The following is a 24,975-nucleotide window of genomic DNA, read 5'->3' as shown; positions in this document are numbered from 1 at the left end:
TACCATCTACAAGATGCACTGCAGCAACTCAAGATTTTTTTTTTTTAAAAAAAATAGCACCTTCCAAACCATGAAGTGTCTGAACGAGAATGACAGGGCAGCAGATGCACCGGAATATCTCCAGTTACAAGTTTCTCTCTAAGCCACATATCATTCTAATGTAGAATAAAGGAATGCCTTTATTGTCACGGGGTCAATATCAATGAGTTCTTTTCCCAACAGTACCAAATGGGTTAAAGAAGTCATCACCAGCATCTCAAATAGTTAGGGATGAGCAACAAATTCTGGTCTTGCAATTGACCCTTGCATTCCATAAAAGCAAATAAACGAAGCAGCATCTAAATGAAAAAAGTGATTAAAAGATAAAATGACATCAAAGCAGTGCAAATTATAAGAAAAGGTCGTCTCCCAAAATGTTGTTATTAGTCCTTCCCACTCCAAGCTACAAGTAAATATCATTTCTCAGGTTTAAAATTAGAAAAGCTGCATCTTTCTTATATCAAAAAACTGTCACAAATCTACAATATTTATGTTTGAAGGTGCAAAGAAAATGCAACACTCCACAGACTAATTGTCCATAAAACTCATCCTGTCAATACGCATGTTCTATTCAAACTATGTTGAGTTCAAATGTTGCCTTAAGGCATATTTTTTGGCAAGAAACTTTATATGTTACCATTCAGAACCTAAATGTAATTTTTTTTAATGGTGTATTAAAAAGTAAAGGACAGTTACTGATACCATTCAATTGCTGAACAAATGCTTTCACACAAATCTGAACTTATGCCATGAGTGGTCTTAATCAAGTACTCCAGTTGTGATCTCATAAATCTTAACCATCAACTCAGCTCTGAATCTTGACCATTTCTAGTATATTATGGTAATACAGAAGCACAGCATGACAGACGGTGAACCAGACAAACCATGGTCATTTTCCACATAGCAGGTCCTATGTTTTTGTTTTCAGTAACACTACCCCTCTTAATCTGTAAATACGACTTAGTTATAACATTTAAAAGACATATAGATAGGTTCATGAATAGGAAAGGTTTAGAGGGATATGGGCCAACCGCAGGAGAATAGGGCTGGTTTAGCTTGGGAAACCTGATCGGCATGGACAAGTTGGACTGAAGGGTCTGTTTCCATGCTGTCTGACTCTGACTCCAAATAACTGAAGCAGCAGCAATAAGCTTGCATGTGCTTATAACTAAAAACGTCCACTACTGCTTTGACAGTATCAAATCAAAAATCTTATGTTTACCTGCAGATGGCTTGAATTCAATGATACACATACACACAACAGCAATGGACCCCAATACACCCAAGTTTAAATAACTACACAAAACATGGATTTGTATTGACTGGTGTGGAAATAATTTAGGACTGAATGACCAACAAAGGGTGAACTGATCATAGTATTTAAGACTGCACATAGCATCAATATTATTTTCCACAAGATGTGCTATTTAAAGGTAATGACCAATTGCATGTTAACATAGAAAACTAAGCTCTATTAGTCAAATTTAATGTTTTTTTAATCATCGAATTAACTGAAGTATCATAAATACTTAACTATCTGGAGACATTAAGCCAAGTTATTACAAGCAAGAAGTAATCATGTAAAGCAAAACTTATCAGAAATTTTAAAAAATTAGTCAGGTACATCTATTCATTCTAACCAATAACTATAAAATTACCCCAAAAATTTAGTGAACATTTGAAGCAAGCTTCTCAAAGAAAATAGGAAAAACACCTATTAGCTAGCTCACTAAAGAGATTCCTTCTCATCAACTTCTCTTCATCTCCTCCCTAAACCTGATATATACAAGCTTTGTAACTAAACCCTATTACATCTAGATTTTATGCATTCCTGGCAAAACAATAAAGTCAAACTCACCAGTTGCCTTTGTTTGGGTGGGAGAACTGGAGGAGGCAGAATCTCAAGAGATGAATCAGTGCTGCTGAAAGAGTCATTGAATCCATAGACTTCCTGAAATCGTTTGTTTCTTTGCTCATAAATATGCTCATTCTGTGGTGTCTGGTAAAAAACATGAGGCTGCGGCTCAGAATAATCCTCCACAAACTGCATATATGCGTGAACTAAAAAAAAAATTGGAGAGGGAAGAAAGGGAGAAAAACAAATCAGTAAGCTGTATCAAGATGGATTTATTTTAATCATCAGCAATAATGGGAACTTTACAACACAAGTTAGACAGCATAAAAACTGAGATAATGGTGAGATAATTGAGATAAAGTCCCAGGTAAGGTATCCAACACTGATGAAACACCCTACGTTTACAACATAGCAGAATAAGTGTGGAGGTAGAAAGGAGGTAAGAAATAGGGAGGGCTATAAATACATAGGAGCAGAATTAGGCCATTTGGCCTACCAAGTCTGCTCCACCATCGATCATGGCTCATATGTTTCTCAGCCCCATTCCTCTACCTTTGCCCCGTGACCCTTGATCCCCGTGCTAATCAAAAAACTCTGTCTTAAACACATGCATTGATTTGGCCTCCACTGCCTACTGCGGCAATGTGTTCCACAGATTAATCACTTTCTGACTGAAGGAATTCCATCTCATCTCAATCCTGAAGGGTCGACGCTTCACTCTGAGGCTGTGCCCTGGAGTCAGAGTCTCTCCTACTAGCGAAATCATTTTCTCGAAGTCCAGTCTATAAACTCAAAGTAAAGTTCCACTTGACATTGTCCCCATCAAACACTCCCAGGACAGGGACATCAAAGTGTTAAAATATACAGTAAGGATTTCATCATTTGTTTGAACTTAAAGTAAACCAAACATTAAGCCCCCTCAACACTGCCCCCATTGAAAACTTCAGGGATAGGGACAACAAGGGGTTAAAATACAGAATAAACCTCCCTTGAGTCACTCAGGGAGTCCAAAAATAAATAGTAATGAGCAGCCCCTGCAGGGGCACCATATCAAAATCAAACAAATGAAAAAGTTGAACAGAAAGTTACAAAACTAAACAGAAACTTACTAAATCAAAATGACGTAAACCAGGCTGATGGTGCACTCTAGCCCCTGTAGTGCCCACTGCTCTTGGAGGGCCATGGCTGTGCTGGTCAGCACCACGAGCTCCCTCTCCAGGGACACCCGAGTGCATATCCAACTGTGAAATACAGGCAGACAGGCAAGAACAATGAGCACCTATCCACGTGGTCCACTGACTGGACCTGTTGATGGTCACCTTGGTCAGGCACGAGAAGGCCCCTGACTGGTCTGCCCCTCCCCCTACCGGGTGCCTGCAAATCAGGAGCATAAAACTACAGTGCTACCAAAACTTAAGGAGCAGCCCCCTCAAAAACTAAACAGGGGCTGCAAACGGGACCACTCGGTGTAAACGTGGAACACAGTGTCTTCCAGGCTACGAAAACAACACGTGGTCTAGCACCTGAAGTGACTCAAACCATGGTTGCACGGGCTCACCGCGTGCAGTACTCTCCACCCCGGAACCAGATGGAAAAGTGGAGAATTTACTTCTCGAGGGCCTTCCAGTGGGGATCTCTATTGCCAGAGGGCAAAATGGCATGCCAAGACATATCCAAGCGGAGTGCAAAACTGCAGGAGTGGAGAGTGTGCAGCAGCTGTCTGAAGATGCATAGGCAGGGTCTCCATGAGATGGCTCAGAAAGTAGGGCCCTCCACATGGGGCTGATGTCAAATTCCGGACTGCCAAAGGTCAGTCCATCCAGAAGCCCATTGCACGTCTGAGCTGTCTTGACATATGACATGTGAGGGCCAAGCACCTTGTTCCTCAGGACCTGGATGGTTCAGGCCACAAACTGGACGATGACTGACACGCTTGTGGCCAACTGCGCCAGCGTCATCCAGCCCACTCTTCCGCCATTGTGTGTCCCCAAATCTAGTCAGCCCAGCATCCCAAGTCCTCCCCTCCTTCAGCCAGCAGAGACCACATTGACGGAGGAACCCATTCCTGAGCAGTGGCTCCCTTCCACATGCTGCATATTAATCTTAAAAGAATCCATAACTAGGACTCCCAAGTCCCTTCGTGCTTCAGATTTCTGAAGCTTTTCCTCCATTTAAAAAATAGTCTACACCTCTATTCTTCCTACCAAAGTGCATAACCTCACACTTTGCCACATTCTATACCATCTGCTACTTCTTTGCCCATTCTCCCAGCCTGTCCAAGTCCTTCTATTGCCTCCTCACTTCCTCAATGTTACCTGCTGCTCCACTTATCTTTGTCTCATCTGCAAAATGCCCTTAGTTCCTTTGTCCAGATCATTAATTTTTAATGTAAATAGTTGTGGTCCCAACACGGACCCCTGCAGAACTTCACTAGTCACTGGCTGCCATTCTTAAAAAGACCCCTTTATCCCTACATTCCACCTTCTGCCAGTCAGCTAATCCTTATCCATGCCAGTACATTGCACCTAACACCACAGGCTCTTATTTAGCAGCCTCCTGTGTGGCACCTTGTCAAAGATCTTCTGGAAATCCAAATAAGTCATATCCACTGGTTCACCTTTGTCTAAATTGCTCCTTACCTTAAAAGGACTGTAACGGATTTGTCAGGCATGACCTCCTCTTGATGAAGCTGTGCTGACTCAGCCCTATTTTATCATGCACTTCCAAATATCCTGCAATGTCATCCTTAATAGTGGATTCTAAAATCTTACCAACAACCAAGGTCTAACTGGCCTATTATTTCCTGTCTTCAGTATCCCTCACTTCTTAAATAGGGGTGTTACATTAGTCATTTTCCAGTCGTCTGGGACCCTCCCCGACTCCAGTGATTCCTGAACAATCGCCACCAAGGCCTCTACAATCTCCATCAGAACTCCAAGTTGTAGTCCATGGACTGGGTGGTTGATCCACCTTCAGACCTTTCAACTTCCCCAGTGTCATCTTCCTTAGTGATGGACACTACACTCACATCTGCCCCACTCCCACCCTCACCCCCCCCAAATCACGAAGTTTGGTATGCTGCTGGTGTCATCTATTGTGAAAAACTGACGTAAAATACCCATTTAGTTCCTGTGCCATTTCTTTGTTCCCCATTACTACTTCTCCAGCCTCATTTCCAGTGGTCCAATGTCCACACTCTTACTTTTCAGATGTCTTAAAAAAACCTTTTGCAATCTTCTTTTATATTACTAGCTTACTCTCATATTTCATCTTCTCCCTCCTTATTACATTTTTAGTTATCCTCTGCTGGGTTTTAAAGGATTCCTACTAATCTTCACCACACTGCATACTTTTTCTTTTGCATTTATGTTATCCCTGGTTCTCTCGTCAGCCAGTTGCCTCATCCTCCCTTTAATATGTTTCTTCTTCTTTAGGATGGATTTCAGCTGTGTTTCCCACATTACCGCAGAAACTCTGGCCATTGCTGCTCCACTGTTTTCTCTATTACACTCCTCCGCCAACCAACTCTAACCAGCTCCTCCCTTGTGTCTTCGTAAGTACCTTTACTCAATTGTAATATCGTTACATCTGATTCCAGTTTCTCCCCCTCAAGCTGCAGGATGAATTCTATCATATAGTGGTCACTGGTCCCTAGGATTTTCTTCACTTTCAGCTCCCTAATCAAGGCTGCTTCATAGTACATCAAATCCAGAATCGCCTGTTCCCCAGTGGGCTCTAGCATAACTGCTCCAAAAGAACCATCTTGTAGACACACCACAAATTCCTTTTCTTAATGGAATTTACTTGCTATTATGCTCTGGGGACTAATTTGTCTATGCACCTTATTAACCAAATAAACACGGCATTTTATTTTATTTTCTTTTTAGAACTAATTGTGGAATATTACATCTGTTAATTTTTGAGGGAGATAGAAAGATAACTAAGCAACGTCCTTGTGATAAGCTGCAAAATTGTCAGTTTCTGATGGAAACAAATAGATGATTACTAAACTTGGCAATTTTACCCAAGGCTTTTGCAGCCAATTATGTTCTTGATTTTATTCTAAAGAAAGATTCTCATGCGAGTCAGAATTTCATTATTTAAGCACCTTTTCCAGTTTGACACACATGTAAATACTGAACATTCACTGCATTGCTGGAAGTGCCATCATTTAAAATATGACATTCAACTATAAGCTGAACCCTCTGCAAAACAATCCTGAAGAACAGGCATATGTTTCTGCTGCTCTGGCTGATGTATACTCATCAAATGTCATCAAGATGACTCTTTCTTTCACAAGTTAGGGACCTCTTTACATGTAAGCTGGCTACCATATTTGTGTACAAGACAAAGTAACCACACTTTAGAAGTAACTCCGCCTTGAAAATCTTGCAAACAGCCACAGTGACAATCATTGCAGAGACTTTGACTGTAACTGTAGGAAAATGTAAGTGATAAAACAATTTATATTTGTATCCAAAATAACATGCAAGCCACACAGAAAAACAGCAATTACTAGACGAGAAAGCACCACAGCCTTTCAAATATCCTGGGCGTTGGTTGATGAACTATAATGGAATTGTTGACTAATCACAATAACTCATGTCAAATTTGATGGGATATGGGCTTCACTATCAAGTCCACAATCTGTTGTCCATCTCTAACTGCCCTTGAACTGAGTGGCATTGCTCAGCCATTTCAGCTGGCAATCATGAGCCAACCAGTGCCATGGTTCTAGAGTAACATGTAAGCCAAACTTGGTAAAGATGGCAGATGTTTTGCACTAAAGGGCGTTAGCCAATCAAATAGCATTTTAAAATTGATGACTGTTCTCCTGGTCAACATTACCGAGACAAGCTTTCTATTCCAGATGTATCAGCTGAATTTGAATACCACCAGCTCCCGTGGAGCGATTTGAACTCATGCCTTAGAGCATTAGCCTGAGCCTCTGGACTACTGGTCCAGCAACATCATCAGTGCGCTTTCATTATGCCACCATTCCTCTTGTTAATAACAGCATCAGACACAACAGGGGCAAGCCCATGGTGGAAAGTTTTAAGTGACATGTCCAAAGTCATCAGTCCACTCTAAGCATGTGACACCACATGGTAGACAAAAGCACAGCAGAAACGCCACTGGTCAAGTAATTTAGAGGCCCAGGCTAAAGGTCTGGAGAGACTATGTGGTAGCTGACGGAATTTGAATCCAATTAATTAAGTGATGCAACATATATGCTTCAAATATATTTTAACATCATTTATTTTAGAGTTTGGATTTTGAACTAGTGGTCTGTGCATATGAACAGGCTGTTAGTAATTAACTGACCAGCATTTCTGAAGCCCTAATTTTAAGAGGAATATGAGAGGGGAGTCCATAGGATGATACTGTCTGGATTATTTGCATCTTTTAATGCAAATGTGACATTTTTTCCTTTTCCATATTGAATATGCCATGCCACCAGTATGCCTAATTCCCAGAGGAATTCAATTCATAGAATCTACAGTATGGATACAGGCTTTTCAGCCCAACAAGTCCACAATGACCCTTGCAGCATCCCATCCAGACCCATCCCGCTATAACCCACCTAATCTAAAAATACCCCTGAACATTATGGGCAATTTAGCATGGCCAATCCACCTAGCCTGCACGTCTTTGGACTGTGGGAGGAAACTGGAGCACCTGGAGGAAACCCACGCAGACATAGGGAGAATATGCAGTTGCCCGTGGGTGGAATCGAACCCAGGTCCCTGGCACTGTGGAGGCTGCAGTGCTAACCACCGAGACACCGTACCACCCTAAATTCCTGCTGTTCCTTAGCCTGTTCAGCGTTGGAACCTACCAACTTCATCTGTTTTGGAGCATTGGCAAATTTAGTTATCAAGTTTGTGACAACTCAGTCCAGGTCATTTATTAAGATATTAAGGAGAGAATTCTTCAAATATTTTAATGGGTTTAATGGGTTTCTGGCACTCTAACGAATCACCACTAGTTCTATTAGTGAACCAATTCAGTAACCGCTGTAGAATATTTCCTATTTCTGACATCAGCCTTTACACAAGAGAGGTATCAAAGCCTTTAAGAAAGCAAGCACACCACATTAACTTCGTCACCCCAATGAAGACACACTGTCACACAAACAAAACCCACTAAATTAGACTGACAAGGTCTTACCTTCAAAAACCCATATTTGACTCGATTTTCCCACCCAGATACTCATTATCTTATCACATTTAAGGGTTTCCACATCTCTACTTAGTGTGCCATTTCTTGGCTCATTTAAAAATTGAGTAATATTAGAATTTCTCCATTCACCAGACAGTTCCCCGGTCAGTGATTTACACAGTTTTCCTGTAAAGTCCTGTTTTGGCACAGGCACCCACCAACCAGAAGTTAGCTCCTTGGATTGTCCAACCCATAACATTTATTTCCCTTCAGGTTGCACAACTGTTCTAATTATTTAGGAACCACTATGCAGCAAATATACTACATTTGAAAATGCCCTACAAAAATCAAATACACAAAAAACCAGGTGACATGAAACAGCCAGGTAACTTTCTAGGTTGAAAACCAGTTTTCAGGAAAGTCAGGAGTCATTTAGACTCAAATCGTTAGCTTGTTCTCTCCACGGATGCTGTCTGTCCTGCTGTAATTTCCAGTATTGTGTGTTTTCGGTATAGATTCCAGCATCTACAATAACTTGCTCCTACCTGAGTTGCACAGAAGATGGCCCATATGGATTATCCATGACTAATAGCATGCCATACAGGAGGCTACCATACATCAGTCTATGATTACTATAATTATCTTAGTTATTCATATTGTGATACACAAATACTAACAACATTTTAGCATTTATTAATTCTCATGACTTTTGCTGCAATTTGTAGTAGGAGCTATTTGCATTCAGCTTCCTTTTGTCTATGGGACTTAGGAGACTTACTGCGCTGTGCTTTTTGACTCCCCATTTACAATCTCCTTGGCTGTCAAATGTCAGCTGAACAAATTAAATAAAATCCCTTCCAGCATGAGAGAGTGTCCACTAGATCATGGAAGAAATGAAAATTAAAAACTGAACTGCTATGTTGTACCTTTACTGCTGAACTTTTTGAAGTACATTGTGGTTGTATAACAAAGGAACAAACTCACAGCTAATCTTTCTTCCTTTTCGGCTCCTATACAGACAGAGGCACTGTTCCGGGACCAGTATTCATTCAATTGGAATGTATACATGATTTTGCAATTAACCACATTTATATCGTCTCAGTTCCATACAGATGGTGTCTGAATCACATCCTATTCAGTTCCTGTGTAAAATGGGTGCAATGTTTCATTGTAAACCAGGACAAAGCTTCAAGCTGTTGCATATAACATTAAGTGAAGAAAATCAAATTCTCCATGTTATCGTACTTTGAACAGATGTTCATTGACAAAGTGCCTTTTGGTGATGAGTGGAAAACTGAGAGCAGCTGTATCCGAATTCCAAGACTAAATCCACATTCCATCTGTAGTATTGTTGCATTATATCACAGATGGAGATATAGAAGTTCAAGAGAAACAAGACACATTTAGAAGTATATACTATATCTATGATTACTCCTTCATTGCTACATGATACAGCTAGGGAAAAATTGCTTTTCTATATATTAGGTGGGCAAATATAGATTGTGCACCAGTGAGGAGTGGTAGATGGAGTTTAATTTAGATAAATGAGAGGTGTTGCATTTTGGCAAGTCAAACCAGGGCAGGACTTGTACAGTTAATGGTAGGGCCCTGGGGAGCGTTGCCAAACAAAGATACCTGGAACTGCAGGTGCATAGCTCCTTGAAAGTGGAATCGCAGGTAGACAGGGTGGGAAATGCGGTGTCTGCCTTCATTGGTTAGAACACTGAGTATAGGAGTTGGGATGTCATGTTGTGGCTCTACAGGACACTGGTGAGGCCACTTTTAGAACACTGCATAAAATTCTGGTCACCTTTCCACAAGAAGGATTTTGTTAAACTTGACAGGGCGCAGCAAAGATTTACGAAGATGCTGCTGGGACTGGAGGGTTTCAGTTATAGGGAGAGGCTGAGTAGAATGGGGCATTTTACCCCTGGAGCATCGGAGGCTGAGGGGTGGCCTGACAGAGGTTTATAAGATCATGAAGGGCATAGATTGAGTTAATAGCCAAGGTCCTTTTTTCCTAGGGCAGTGGAGTCCAAAACTAGATGCTATAGGTTTAAGATGACAGGGGAAAGATTTAAAAAGGATCTAAGAAGCAACTTTTTCACAGAGGGTGGCGAGTGTATGGAATGAGCTGCCAGAGGCACTGGTGGAGTGGATACAATAACAACATTTAAAAGGTATCCAGATGGGTATATGAATAGGAAGGGTTTAAGAGGGATATGGGCCAAATGCTTGCAAATGGGACCAGGTCAGATTGAGGTGTCTGGTCGGCATGGACGAGTTAGACTGAAGGGTCCGTTTCAGCACTGTATGATTATGGCTCAGCAACTTCGTATGGACACATTTTTCAGTAACCAGTGAAGGCAGCTGACAGCATGAATTATTTGTTTTACATCCAACTGGTGAACATTAGTCCAACCTGATTAAGTATTACCAAGGGGCCAGTCAAGTCTTAAAATCAGAGGCTGGACAATCCAAGATGCCTAGAGAAAAGTAGTGGGGATTTTCAGGAACACTAAATAATGGAGAAGTAACTATAGTCTGGAGAAAGACGAATGCTTCTTTAATTTTTAGAAAGAAAATATGAAAAAGCAACCCAGGAAATGGAGGATAAATTGAACAAGTTGGAACCATTCTTGCAGAGAAGAGGACTGAGATGAGATTTGATAGAGGTTTCAAAAATCTCAAGCAGGCTCAAGAGCATATAGGTCGTAGCTCCTGCTCATAAGAGGAACAAGAAGGAGATGGCATAAATTTAAAATTACATACAAAAGAAGCGAGAGTGGAGAGAGAAAAACTTTCCATTCAGAGAGTATTTAGGGTCTGGAATGCACCGTTTGTAAATGTGGTGGAGACAGGTTCAATTGAGGCATCCAAGAGGGTACTGGAAGATTATATGGATTGAGATGTTATATAAAGGGTATGGCAGAGAAACAGGAGTTAGCACTAAGTAATAGGACTGTGAAAAAGATTAGTGCACTTCTTAAAAAGCAAGTTACTTAACACTCAGATTAAGTACTATTTACTCTGTGCTCAGCAGGGGAAGTTACTGCAGACAAGCTGGAGCCCCAAGGGCATGCACAAAGGGAGTTTCAGACAGCAACAAGGTCCCCTTGTCCTCACTTTCCACCCCACCAGCCTCCGCATCATCCTCAAACACTTCCACCAACTCCAATTAGACCCCACCACCCAGAACATCTTCCACTCCCCTCCCCTCCCCTCTCTCCCATCCACAAAGACCATTCCCTTCGTCACTCCTTAGTTCACACACACTCCCCACCAACCACTCCAACCTGCCTGGTACCTTCCCGTAACTGTAAAAGATGCAACACCTGCCCACACATCACCTCCCTCACCTCCATGCAAGGTCCTAAACAGCTCTTCCAAGTAAGACAGAGCTTCACCTGCATCTCCTCCAACCTAGTCTATGACATCCGTTGCTCCCGATGTGGTCTTCTCTACGTTGCAGACACCAAATGTAGACTAGGTGACCATTTTGCCAAGCATCTCTGCCTGGCCCATAACAGCCAACCTAATTCACTGCCCATTTCAACTCCCCGCCCCACTTGCCCCTACCCCCCCAACACGTCTGTCCTTGGTCTCCTCCAGTGTAACAGCAACTTGGAATGCAAATTTGAAGAACACCACTATTTTCCGCCTGGGCACCCTACAGCCTGGAAGACTCAATGTTGAGTTCTCCAATTTCAAATAACTCATCCCCCACCTCCTCCCTTCCATTCCACGTTCTGACCCTCCCTTCCAGCCACCAACCGGACCCATCCCTCCCATCAACCAAACTGGCTGTACCTACCACCAATATCCACCTATCGCCACCATTCCACCTCCACCCCTACCCCCACATCCAGTTCTGAAGAAGGGCAATATCTGAAATGTTGACTGCTCCTTTCCTCCAGATGCGGCTTGCCCTGCTGTGTTCTTCTAGCCTCCTGTTTGTCTACCTTGGATTCCAGCATCTGCAGTTTTTCTGATCCTAAATAAGTAGGCAATTGGGCTACGAAATGGTGACAAAGAACTTCTGGCTGCAAACAGCTGTGAGATTCACTCCCAGGCAGCTGAACAGCTAGGCAGAAGCCGTCAAACCTCCAAAGCAGACAGACTTGTCCACTTCATGCTGCATAAACATCGAAAACCGGATGAAAGCCAGTTTATTTCCTGTCATTAGTTGCTGTAAACAGCTGCTTTTAACCAGGAAGTCAGAGACTTTAAGTGCAAGCCAGTTTCCCTATGCTTCCTGCAAGCAAGTGCAAGTACCTGGACAAGGAAGATCAAGCAGCAAGTTCTAACAAGTCAAAAGAAGCATCTCAGTGAACCCTGTTGACAGAGACCATTGGGAAGACAGTTCAGTCTTTCCCTCCATCTATTACACCTATATTTTGTGCCTGTCTGCATCAAGCTACCTGCGTCTGTAGGGGGAGTTTTAAAAGAGGGTTAAAGTTTTAGCTAAGAGTTGTATGTCAATGGTTCATAACTGATTACCTACAGCTAGATTCTAAAATAAATTGTAAACCCATACAAGTATAGAAACCTAGGTTTTAATTATGTTATATTGGGGAAAATGTAGTCTACTTTAATAAAACCTTCAACTTTTGTGACAACTTTTAAGAACAGCAGAGCTTGATTTCTTGCATGAACCCAGGAAAGTGTAACAATATGTAATGAGATTTAGACTTGAGAGTATAAAAAAATCCAGCACACACTCATGAAATCAAAACTACCTGGCAGATCTCAAACTGAAAAGGTGAGTGCACTCAGGAATAGGAACAACTTTCTTTACATGCTGACATTACGTTCAGATATTTATTCAACTTATACTGCTGGAACGTTGCCAGTTGGGGCCAAAGTCATAATAACCATTAAGTTATGACTAGCTACAACAAACATCATTTTTAACAATGCACTCAGGGCAGGTTTGAAATGAAGGTGGTATTACAAAAATATCTTAAAATGAATACAAGAATGACAAGAACCATTTTTTGAGTTTAAAGCTTGGTCTCACTCAATATCTGAAAAATGTATCCAGTATACAACCCTCCAAGAGCTTAGCAATCTAATGACTCTAGCCTTATGTACATTCTACTCTATGTCCCACTGCGAATCTTAACGCTCATGCATAGTAGCCTAGGTGTTAAATTCTAAGCTTTTTAAAACCAGTCAGCTTCACCACCTCCCTCTCCTTTTGACCATCCTTAAAATGCACCTGACTAAACTTTTAAGTTATCTTTCCCTAACAGGTGCTGAAACAAAGACGAAAACAGTTTTGAGAAGCATCTGGGAGACCTCTTCTACATTTATAGTTATTGTTTATCCATTTTCTAAAAGTAGCTGTAAAGGATACATCCTTCATAAAGAAATGAATGTTTTAGAACATACGAGGAACACCACAAGTTAGCAGTTGCATTTCTGATTCACTTTGGAACTAATTCATATAGTGCACAATTGAAGAAAAAAGGCACTTGTTTTCTCCTTTGAATAGTTTATTTGTAAGACTAATAAGATATGAAGAACAGAAATGCAAAGTTACCATTAGGAAAAAGCAGATCAATGTTATTTTCAAGTAAATTCAATGAATGTACTCCTTTTGTGATTAAATTTATAATAACCTAAAATGATTTTATACTCCACCAAACACAATCTAAACTCCCAGGAGTCAAAAGCTTCCAGCTTTGGGGAGAATGGACTGTGCTTACAGTTACGATTTTATTGTGCTTTACTGAGTCATCAGGGAGATTACATCTTTGCCCAGAAAGTGGCTTCATTCTTCAGCATTCACAGCCTCAATGCATGTTCAAGTGAGGTCTTCAGATATCTTCATATAGTCATTTCATCAGCCTGCTTGAACCCATCATTATACATCTCCAGGGCAGATGGAACTTGAACCTGGACCTTCTTGCCCAGAGGTAGGGACACTACTGGTGCATCACAAGATACAAATATTCTAAATCAATGTGTGCTCAGACACAATGACACACCTTTAGAACAGGGGGGACTAGAACAGGTGGGGCTTGAACATGGGCGTTGTAGCCTACTGGTAGAGGGACTATCACTGTGCCACAAGAGTCCCTCAAATACCTCCTTATATTCAGGTCTACACCTCTGATCAGTGATACCAGTTAATTCATGCATACAAATTCTTGAGTAGTGCTCAAAACAAAGTAAATGATAAACTGACCTTTCTGATGCTCCTCATAACTTGCTTTTTGAACCAACATTTGCCAACCTGTCCTAACTGCCCACTTAGCTCAGTACTTTTGTCTAATTTCACTCCTCCCCATACAGAGACTTGCCTTTAATTCAATATTTAGTCCAAATTTCAGATTTGCACAGATGTTATAAAATTTAAACACTGCATGAAGCAAACAATTTCAAAGTTTTCAAAGTAAACAGAATCTCAAAACAATTATGTTGCAGACTGGAGGCCATTTGCCCAACTGAGTTTGTGCCAGCTCATAATACTCAAATAGATAAAAGAGCGGATATATTTGACTTGGTCAGACAACCAGGCATAACAATGAGTATCGTCTATTTGATTTCTCTAGTCACAAATCACTTTGAAATAGTATCTTCCCATCCCCACTAACAACTGTAAATGAATTTCCTCAAATACTCAGTTAAAATGTAATATTCCTTCAAAGCACCATAGAAAAATAAGCAATTAAGCTCACCTAAGATGCCAGGACCAGATGAAGTGCATTCAAGGGTACCGAAGGAAGACTGTGGAAATTGCAGAGGCAGCAGTCAATCTTTCAGCCTTCCCTGATGCAAGAGGAGGGGAAGATTGCAAACAATACACCCTTCTTCAAAAATGGTTGAAAGGATAAGTCTAGCTATTACAAACCAGTTATTTCAACTTCAGCTGTTGGGAAACTTCTAGAAACAAGAATCTGAGTTAAAATTAACAGTCACATGGACAAATGGAGATTAACTCTGGAAAGCTAGTGTGGAATTAAGGAAAAATCATGTTTAACTAAATTGGGCATCTTTTTAAAGATGTGTAAATGAGGTGGTCTACATGGACTTCTAAAATAGTTGAACACAACTCCACCCAATAGACTTGTGAGAACAGTTACAGTTCATGGAATAAAAGAACAGTAGCAACATGGATACAAAATTAGCTGAGGTGACAGGAAACAAAGTATGGCTAACAGATTTTGTTTAGCCCAGAGCAAGGTTTATAATGGAGCTTCCCAGAGGTCAATATTGGGATCCTTTCTTTTCCTGAAATAAACAAACAGTCATGATCCAGATCTTGGACAGCAGAGGACAACATCAAAATTTGCAGAAAAAACAAAGCTTAGAAGCACTGTAAACTGAAGAGAATTGCACAATACTTCAAAAAAAAGACATGGGACAACTTAATGGATTGGGTGGACTGGCAGCAGACAAGTGCAAAGCGGAGAAATGTGAAAGCTACATTTTGATACAAAGAATATGGGAGAGACAGTATAGAGGACTACGCTGAAGTATGTGCAAGAGTAGAGAAGCATGGTGTATATATGCACAAGTTAGAAAAGTGTCAGCACAGGTAGAGAGCAGTTAATACAACGTCTTACGTTTAATTAATAACAGAGTACAACAGCAGAGTTATGTTGAGTGTACAGACGACACTAGTCAGACCTCAGCTTAAGTACTATGTAGAGTTCTAGTTGCTATTCTTTTGGACGGATGTGAACACATTGGAGAAAGTGCAGAAAAGTTTACAATAATGGCTCCGGGGATGAAGCACTAGTTATGAAGATAGACTGGAGAGGGTGGAATAATCTTCATTGGAGAAAGCCAAGAGGAGATTTGATACAAGATTTCAAAATCACGAGGGATAGGGACAGAGTAGCTGGGGAGAGACTATTCCCAGTTATAAAAGAATTAAGAATCAGAGGGTTGGAGACTGAAAGGACTGCAGATGCTAGAAGCTAAAGTCAAAAACGTGGAGCTGGAAAAGCACAGCTGGTCAGACAGCATCCGAGGAGCAGGAAAGTCAAATGTTTCAGGCGGGAACCTTTCTCCAGTCCTGAAGAAAGGTTCAGACCTGAAACGTTGACTTTCCTGCTCCTCGGATGCCGTCTGACTTAGTGTGCTTTTCCAGCTTTATGTTTTTTGACTCTAAGAAACAGAGGGCACAAATTTAAAAGTGATTTGCAAAAGTAGTAAATGCAAAGAGAGAGAAAACATTTTTGCACAGCCATTGGTTTGGGTCTAGATGCATTGCCAACTGTGCAGTGAAGGCAAGTTCAATAAAGACATTCTAAAAGAAATAATGTGTGCGGTAATGGTGATAGGGTATGAGAAGATGGCAAAGTCACAATGCTTATTCAGAGAACCAGTGTGGAAAGAGAGCCAAATGGTCTGCTTATGCACTATGACAATCATTTGATTCTTGCTTGGGAAATAAGTTATAAAAATCCAACTTTTGGGACAGTCCTTGTGTCTGAGAATACCTTACTTCAACACTAGTGCTATGGATTCTGAGATGATTGAGGAGTCCTCAATGACCTTCATAGTCTGGCACATGGTAGGCAGTGAACTTTGAATGACTGGAAAGACTAGTTGTTTGGAAGTTTGCGCACTCCGTCCTACACCTCAATTTCGTATCTGTATGTCCCCAAAGTCCCCAGAGTTGTGCATCTTCCTAAACAGGCTTTATTTTTGTCAGTTGCATGCCAAGGTTTTCAATGAGTTAGTGATTTTGTTTGACCTCTTCAGGGATACCTGGAGGCTATCCTTAATGTGCTTCTGCTGTTCATCCAGAGTCTTTTGTTGCAACCAAGCTCAGAGTAGAGAAGTAGCATTATGAGTCTAGTGTCAGGCACATGAATGTCATGTGCCACCTAGCAAAGCTAGTTTTGCATAATTAGTGCATAATTCTGGGAATGTTTGTTTAGGACAGAACATAAGAACTAGAGGTATGAATAGGGAGAACTAGGAACAATTCAGGCCCTCAAGCCTGCTCTGCCATTTAATACAATAATGGCTGATCTCATCTTGGCCTCAACTCCATCTTCCTGCCCACAGGCAGTGACACTTTAACTCAATACTAATTAAAAATCTGTCTATCTTCTCCTTAAACTTATTCAATGTCCCAGCATTCACTGCACTCTGGGGTAATGAATTCTACAGAGAGGTCTTTTGAGAGGTGTAATTTCTCTTCACTTGTTTTCAATCCACTACCCATTATCCTAAAACTATGATCTCTCATTCTAGACTGCCCCACAAGAGGAAGTATCCTCCTCACATCTACAACAATTCTCCTTTTGCATGTTATATAGGAACACAGGAACAGGAGTAGGCCACTTAGCCTCTTGAGCTTTCTCCACCATTCAATGAGATCATGGCTGACCTGTGGCCTAACTCCACATATCTGCCTTAGGCCCATTTCACTTAACATCTTTGCTGAACAAAAATTTCTCTGTCAGATTTGAAATTAACAACTGATCCACCATGGAGCTCTTGTGGCATAGTGGTCGTGTCTCTAGCACACAGCCACAAACCTGGACTCAAGTCCTATTTGCTCCAGATGTGTGTTATATGTCTGAACAGGTTGATTATAAATAGCTCCGCTTGCCAATTGTGGGACAGAGTTGCAAACATCCACCACCTTTTGTATTTGGAGAACATGACTATTGGATTGCTTTTCTTGCTACCAGGCCTGAAGGTCTTGTGACGGCATTATTGGTAGCACTTCTTCAGTGCTTTAAAGATGCCTCCTGTAGATTGCCTAAATATCCAGAACATATCGAAGTCTTGTGAAGTGGTGTCTACTGTAGGCCTGTAAACCATGACCCGAGTTCCAGGTTTCAGATCCTGGTCTTCAAAATATTTCCTTCTGTCTGGCACAGGCTGAGTTGCCAGGCTGAAAATTATGAATTTCGTTATCTATAAAAGCTGTCAGTACAAAGACTCAAGTTATGGAGAATATGGATCATTTTCCAGGATCTCACCATTGATCTTAATTGGTAGAACTAGTGTTTTGCTGTTGGCGCTGGTTGCAAGAGGACCCGAGTTTTCAGGGTGATCAGTGAATTGTGAATGCTCACCTGTGCTTCAGGGGAGTTGACAATAACCATAGCTCAGTTTCAGCGAACACCTACTGTCGTCATTTTCATATTGAAGATTTACGACAGAGGTGGCTTAATGATTACTAAGGTGTTACCAAGCATTAAAATGTCCTTTAAGACTACATTGGTTGATACGTACTTAATTTTTTTCTCACAAATTAGCTTTAATTTAAATCGGTGACAGTGGATTAATTATTTTGCCAATAATTACATTGGATCAGAGATATTGGACATTTCATTCACTGTCAAGAAACTGAAGATTAGATGTAGTGTGGACATTTTTTCCACCTCTCACACCACACCCCCTTCCCCACCATGGGAGACTGTACTTAATGTACAATACGTTTGTAACTACAAATCATGTAACATTAAATGAGAATTGTGTTGCAATGACGTTATAGCATCTAAGAGGTAAATAATGTTCTCCACAAGTTTTTGAGCATTTATACCAACAGGACAATGTGTCAACCGCACAATCGGGACATGGAAACATTCAAGATGAATTCTCAAATTAGGTCAACCTTGGCCGTTCTTACTATGAGACACTAATAGAATTCTTCATTAAGATGGAGAGGGACATAGGTCATCCAGAGACTAGGGTCCTGAATCTAAATAAAATAAACTACACTACACTGTCATGAGCTACTAGCTGGCTATGGTAAATTGGGGAATGTTACTTAAAAGGGATGATGGGATGATGGGATAATGGTGGATAGTCAATGATAAACATTTAACGTGAACTGCAACAACTGTGCATTCTTTTTTAGCACACAATAAATTTAGGAAAGGTGGCTTGACCAAGGCTAACAAGGGAAATTAAGGATAGTATGAGATCCAAGGAACAGTGTGATATTATAGACTTCAGAACTTTAATAACGGTTCATGGACTGAATGAATCAACAAAAGATTAGCTATCTGGAATAAACTGTTAAAGGAACAAAGACAAGCCGTTACACAGAGATTCAAGCAATTAGCCAGATTACATAAACAAAATGCTTTGACAGCTGCCTGATAAAACTGGATGCCTTATGGCCACAAAGGACAACGACTGCTTTGCAGAATTTAAGGAGTTAATCACAGGAAAGCCGTGTCTTTGAACAGATAGTCAACACCAAATAAGAATAAACAAAGAAATTACTTTTGATCAGGAAGCCAACTAGAAGACTCTCAGTAATTTGGTCAAAAAAAAAATCATCACCCGAGACCGAAGGATGAAAATATGTACAAGAACTCAACTCCAGAACTTCGAAGAACAACACTCTGCAAGGATTGAACCCTGGGAGAGACTTCCCCCAGAGACAGACCATCGTTGGCTGAAGTCCTGGCCCGGTTTCACCATTGAGTTGCAGGCTTATATTTGCTTCCTTAAGGGTTGTTTGATTGCTACAGGCAATAAAGTTTGAATTATTGTTTCAGTACTTGATTGTCTGTGAGATTTCTTAATAAATAGCCCAATTAAAGGTAACTTGTGGAGATTTCCCCCACAACATGGGAGAAAAGTTGGCCAGTATCTGCCAGCAACATTTGCCCGGGGTGATTACTCTCATTTCCCATAATAATGCCATCCTCCACTGTGATCAGGTCTCTCTGGGTCCAAAAAGGTTTCAATTCTGGTTGCGACAGCCCTTTGGATTCCCTCATCATCACCAGCCGTTTCAATTTTGCCAGGACTGGATCCTTCTGCATCCTAAGTCTGATATCATCAGCTGAGACTGAAAGTGTCTCGAGAAAATTGAGAACCATTACAGACTCTTCCAGTGGCAGTGCTTGTGCAGTATCTGCCAGTGGGAGGTGGCTCAACGCATCTGCATTTGCCACTTGGCCTCCCAGACAGTGTGGCAATTTGTAAGTATACGCACTTAGTATTATCAAGTCATTATACAGCATGGAAACAGCCCTTTCGGTCCAACTAGTCCATGCCATGTTCCCAAACTAAACTGTGTTTGGCCCACCGCCCTTCAAACCGTTCCTATTCATGTACTTATCCAAACGTCTTTTAAATGTTGTAACTGTACCTGCATCTACCACTTCCTCTGGCAATTCATTCCACGTACAAACCACACTATACAAAAAAGTTGCCCCTCATGTCCTTTATAAATGTTTCTTCTCTCACCTTAAAAATATGCCCCCTAGTTTTGTACTCCCGCACCTAGGGAAAAGACCTTCGCTATTCACATGATCTTTGCCCTTCATGATTTTATAAACCTCTAAAGGTCATCCCTCACCCTCCTAACCTCCAGTGAAAGTCGTCCCAGGCTATCCAGCCTCTCCTTATAATTGAAAATTTTCCAATTCCCAGCAACATTGTGGTAAATCTTTTCTGAACCCTCTCCAGTTTAACGATATCCTTCCTAGAGCAGGGCAACCAGAACTGTGTACACTACTCCAGAAGAGGTCTCACCAACATCCTGTACAACCTCAACAATGATGTCCCAATTCCTATACTCAAAAGGTCTGAGCACTGAAGCCAAGCGTGCTAAACATCTTCCGAACCATCTTCTCTACCTGTGACACAAATTTCAAACAATTATGTACCTGAACCTGTAGGTCTCTCTATTCTACAACGCTACCCAGGTCCTACAATTAATTCTTCAAGTCCTGCCCTTTTGTTTTACCAAAATACGGTACCTCATATTTATCCAAATTAAACTCCATCTGCCACTCCTCAGCCCACTGACCTAATTGATCAAGATCTTTCAGTAATCTTAGATAACTCTCTTCACTGTCCACTATAACACCAATTTTGGTGTCATCCAGAAACTTACTAACCATATCTCCTAAATTTCTCATCCAAAATTATTTACATAAATGGTAAACAATGGACGCAGCACCAATCCCTGCAGAACACCGTTGGGTCACACATCTCCAGTCTGTGAAAAACAACTCTCCGCCACCACACTGTCTCCTACCGTCAAACCAATTTAGTATCCAAGTGACAAACTGTCCCCGAATCCCACGTGATCTACCTTTATTAATCAGTCTATCACGCAGAACCTTGTCAAAGGCTTTACTAAAGTCGATGTAAACAACATCTACTGCTCTGCCCTCATCAATCTGAGTTTTTTGAGGAAATAACCAAAACCAAGTTTGAGAGACCCAACTTTCCTTGCACAAAGGCATACTGACTATCCTTACATCAGTCCTTGCCTCTCCAAATGCACATGAATCCTATCTTTTAGTATCACCAAGAACTCACCCAATGTCAGACAGGTCTATAGTTCCCAGCTTCTCCTTAAATAAAGGCGCAACATTAGGCACCCTCTAGTGCTTTACAGCCCACCGTGGAATTCGGCCTGAAACTATGCATGGCACTGCCTTGTCCTCTTAAGTGGACCAAGCAGGAGTTTGTGGTCCATTATGATTACAAATTTACATCCATAAAGTTATTACTGGAACTTCCTGACTCCAAATATGACCGCCAAAAACTTTCCTTCTCTATCTGGGCATATTTATGCTCTGCACAAGTCGAAGTCCAGGATGCATATGCTATTGGGCATTCCTCTCCATTGGGCAATCTATGAGCTAATATTACCCCGATGCTGTACAGGGAGGTATCGTATGTCAATACCAGAATCTCACTCAGGATCACTGTGTGCCAAGAGGGTAACAGCTGTTTCTTCCCCTCCATGAAAGCTACAGCCTAGCTTTGTGACTATTTCCAAGGATGACCATTTTTTAAAAAGAGTTGATGCAAAGGTGCCAGGATGGAGGCCAGGCTTTGTATGAACTTTCCATAATAATTCACTAGCCCAAGGAGAGACCTAAGCTCTAATACAGACGTGGGAGAAGGGGCACCATTGGCCAATCTATCTTCCAACAGGTGTAACCCGATCTCGTCGACTCCGTGGTCCAAAGTAGATCATTTGGGGTTCCTGGAACACACATTTTTGCCTTCTAAGGCATGTGTCTGCCTGGAAGAAACATCTAAAGACTATGTCCAAGTTCTCCAAATGCTCCTTATTGGTGTTCTCTGTTAGTAGCACATCATCTAGATAAGTGGTGACGTGGGGTCGACCTTTGTAAAATGTTCTCCATTGTCTGTGGAAAAATCTCACAGGCTGACTGCACCCCAAATGGCAGTCTCGTATATTGATACAAACTAATATGGATATTAATTGCAGCACATTTCTGGGAATCCTCGTCTAATCGCAATTGCAAGTATGCATGGCTTGTGCCCAGCCTCGTTAAGAACAGTCCCCCACTACTACTTTTGCACATAAATCTTCTGTGCGAGGAATTGCATATTTATCCAGCTGCCAAAACCTGTTTATTATTTGTTTGAAATCCCTACAAAGGCTAACCAACCTGTCAGTCTTCACAAATTGGTACAACACGTGCCACCCGTTCCACAAACTGGACTTGTCTGATGATTTCTTTGCTTTCCAATCTTCTGATTTCTGCTTCTACTTTCGCAGAGGAGGCAAATGGCACTGGGTGAGCCTTGCAGAATTGTGGAATTGCTTCCTGGTCATCACGCAAGGTGGCCTTGGCTCCTTTGATAATCCCTGGACCTTCCTGAAAAACTTCCAGGTATTTAGTTAGGACTTCATTTTCTAATTGAAAAACGCTGAGCCAATCTTTCACAACCAATCTCACCCTAAACTTGGGTTCGAGCCTTTTTCTTTTCCAATCAGTGGAAACTGAACCAGCTGCTTCTCGTAAGAGCTGGAGTCCAAAACGAATTTTGGTAAAGACTGTTTCTGCAATTACTGATACAGCCACGGTGGTTGTTACCTCCATTAGAACTGGGTGTCCATTTAAACAGATGTTTATTTTAACTGGTTCTAATTTGGATGTTGGTAAGCAATTCAACTGTTCTAAATCAGATATAGGTGCACCGTCCTGGATACCAGCCTACAAGTTCTCTTGCTCAATTTAGGTCCAGTGGGACATTTTTAGCTGTCGAGTCCGCACAGCGGCAGCAACTACAATGGCGTGACGCTCGAATCCCAAAGAAAATTTTAACAGTTTGACTAAGGCTTGGCTTTGTTTTGGGGTTTTTGCTGTGGACTGACCAAGACTCCCTCTATTCAGGATATGTTCCGAGTCAGGCTATGCAATTGTGTTCACTCAAGCAGTGTTCACCAAGCTCAGTCAGAGCGGCGAGGGTGTCCACTTCCATCAGAATACCCTGCAACTCATAAGCTCCACTTGCTGTATTTCCCAATGATAAAGTCAGCTGCAGTGCCTGCGTGAAATCCCATTGGGCTTCAACAAGTAGGTACTTTTGCATTGCTACATTAATCCTAGTCTCGTCGCCACTGAAATAACTCCACAGAGACCAGTACACCGTCATCAAGTCACCCTTTATTTACATGTGGAGAATCCTTGACATTGATCCAGCTCCCTCTCAGCCAACTCAGTGAACAGAACCTCGGACACTCCTGTTTATACTTGTCAGCCAGGGCTCCCTGATTGAGGCTGTTAATCTGGTCCAATCAGGGAACTCAACCTATGAGGTTCACCTTGCTGACCTCATTACAATCACTACATGTATGATTATTTTAAGGATTAAAACGGATTTATAAAGACAGGGTATGTCTAATGGGAACATGGTTGTTATAAAACTGCAATACTTTGATTTCCTTAAATCCCCTGCTTTCCTTCCATCTTCCAAAGTGCACTCAAAACCTACTTCAACAGTGCCTACAAATCGGTTCTTAACTGTCTCTCAGTTTCTTCTCATATATGGAAGTGTTATTTACGCAGCACTGCATTATGCACTGCTCTTTTTATCCATTTTTAATTTGGAAATCTTTAATATTTATTAAGATTCTGCACAGCTAAGAACAACGTAAACTGAACACTACTCACCCCAAGTCTTAGCAAAGCTGCACATCACCGTAGGTGTGAAACGGAAGAATTTTGGAAATAAAGAATGATTGCAACGAAAGTAATTGATCAGTATCATAGAATTCTAACTGGAATAGACAGAATAAATGCAGATAAGAGGTTCCTGATGACTGGGGAGTCCAGAACTAGGGATAACAGTCTCAGAATATAGGGCAGGCCATTTAGAACAGAGGAGCAGAAACGCCTTCATCCAGTGATGAGCCTGTGAAATATTCTGCCAGAGAAGGCAATTGAAGTTAAAACGTAGAGTGTTTTCAAGTAAAAGTTAGATGCGAATCTTAGGACTAAAAAGTGACCAAAGGACATGGGCTGAAAGTGGGAACTGTGCATTGAGTTGGATGATCACCCATGATCATATTGAATGGTGGAGCAAGCTTGAAGGGTTTACTCCTGCTCCTATTTTCTATGTTTCCAGTTGCATAAGAAAAGCAAAGTTGCTGATTCAATAACAAAAAATAAGCTAGGATAATCAATTTTTTCTTCAACACAGACTCCTTTCACAAAAGCGAACATTGGGTAACTTGCGCAGATAGCAGTTATTATAACCTTGCAATGCATTCTGATGTTTGAAGATACAGATAGTAATATGACTATTCTGCGCTCAGCATTTAAACAAAAATAATCAGGCATGAAATGCAAGTTATCGCTTGGGACACATACCCAAAATACTTTACATTTGGTCTTCAGGAACAGGTTCCAATTTTAAAAGTTAGCTTTAAAATACCACAATGAATTCACTAATATTTTTACCGCAGCAGCCAACCATAGCTATTATAGTAATTTCAACTTGTAGGATTTTGGTTAATTAGCAGTAATTTTTGAATAAAAGATGGAGTTGCTATCCTAGCTGCAATCAGTAATAACATAGTAGAATGATTTCTGTCAGCTGGTGTTATACTACTACTTGGATATCAAAAATTAATATTCAATGCCATCACCAAACCTTTCATACTCTATGGACTCAAACAAATGAAAAACCTCTTGGAATACAGC

The 24,975-nt window shown here is 41.1% G+C and overlaps 1 protein-coding gene across 5 annotated transcripts in view; it reads right to left on the bottom strand.

Annotated features, from left to right (window-relative positions):
* Positions 1-24,975, bottom strand: part of LOC109935633 (rap guanine nucleotide exchange factor 1-like) — a 211,055-nt gene that overhangs the window by 66,535 nt on the left and 119,545 nt on the right. For all 5 annotated transcript variants that reach the window (XM_048613629.1, XM_048613630.1, XM_048613631.1 and 2 more), the window contains one exon: positions 1,898-2,100. In XM_048613629.1, coding sequence (XP_048469586.1) covers positions 1,898-2,100 — 203 coding nt within the window. The remainder of the gene's footprint in view (positions 1-1,897; positions 2,101-24,975) is intronic.

This window comes from Rhincodon typus, chromosome 28 (genome assembly GCF_021869965.1).
Source record: "Rhincodon typus isolate 14 chromosome 28, sRhiTyp1.1, whole genome shotgun sequence".
Taxonomy (NCBI): domain Eukaryota; kingdom Metazoa; phylum Chordata; class Chondrichthyes; order Orectolobiformes; family Rhincodontidae; genus Rhincodon; species Rhincodon typus.
Note: the sequence above shows the minus strand (reverse complement) of the source record. Positions and strands in the feature narration are given on the sequence as shown.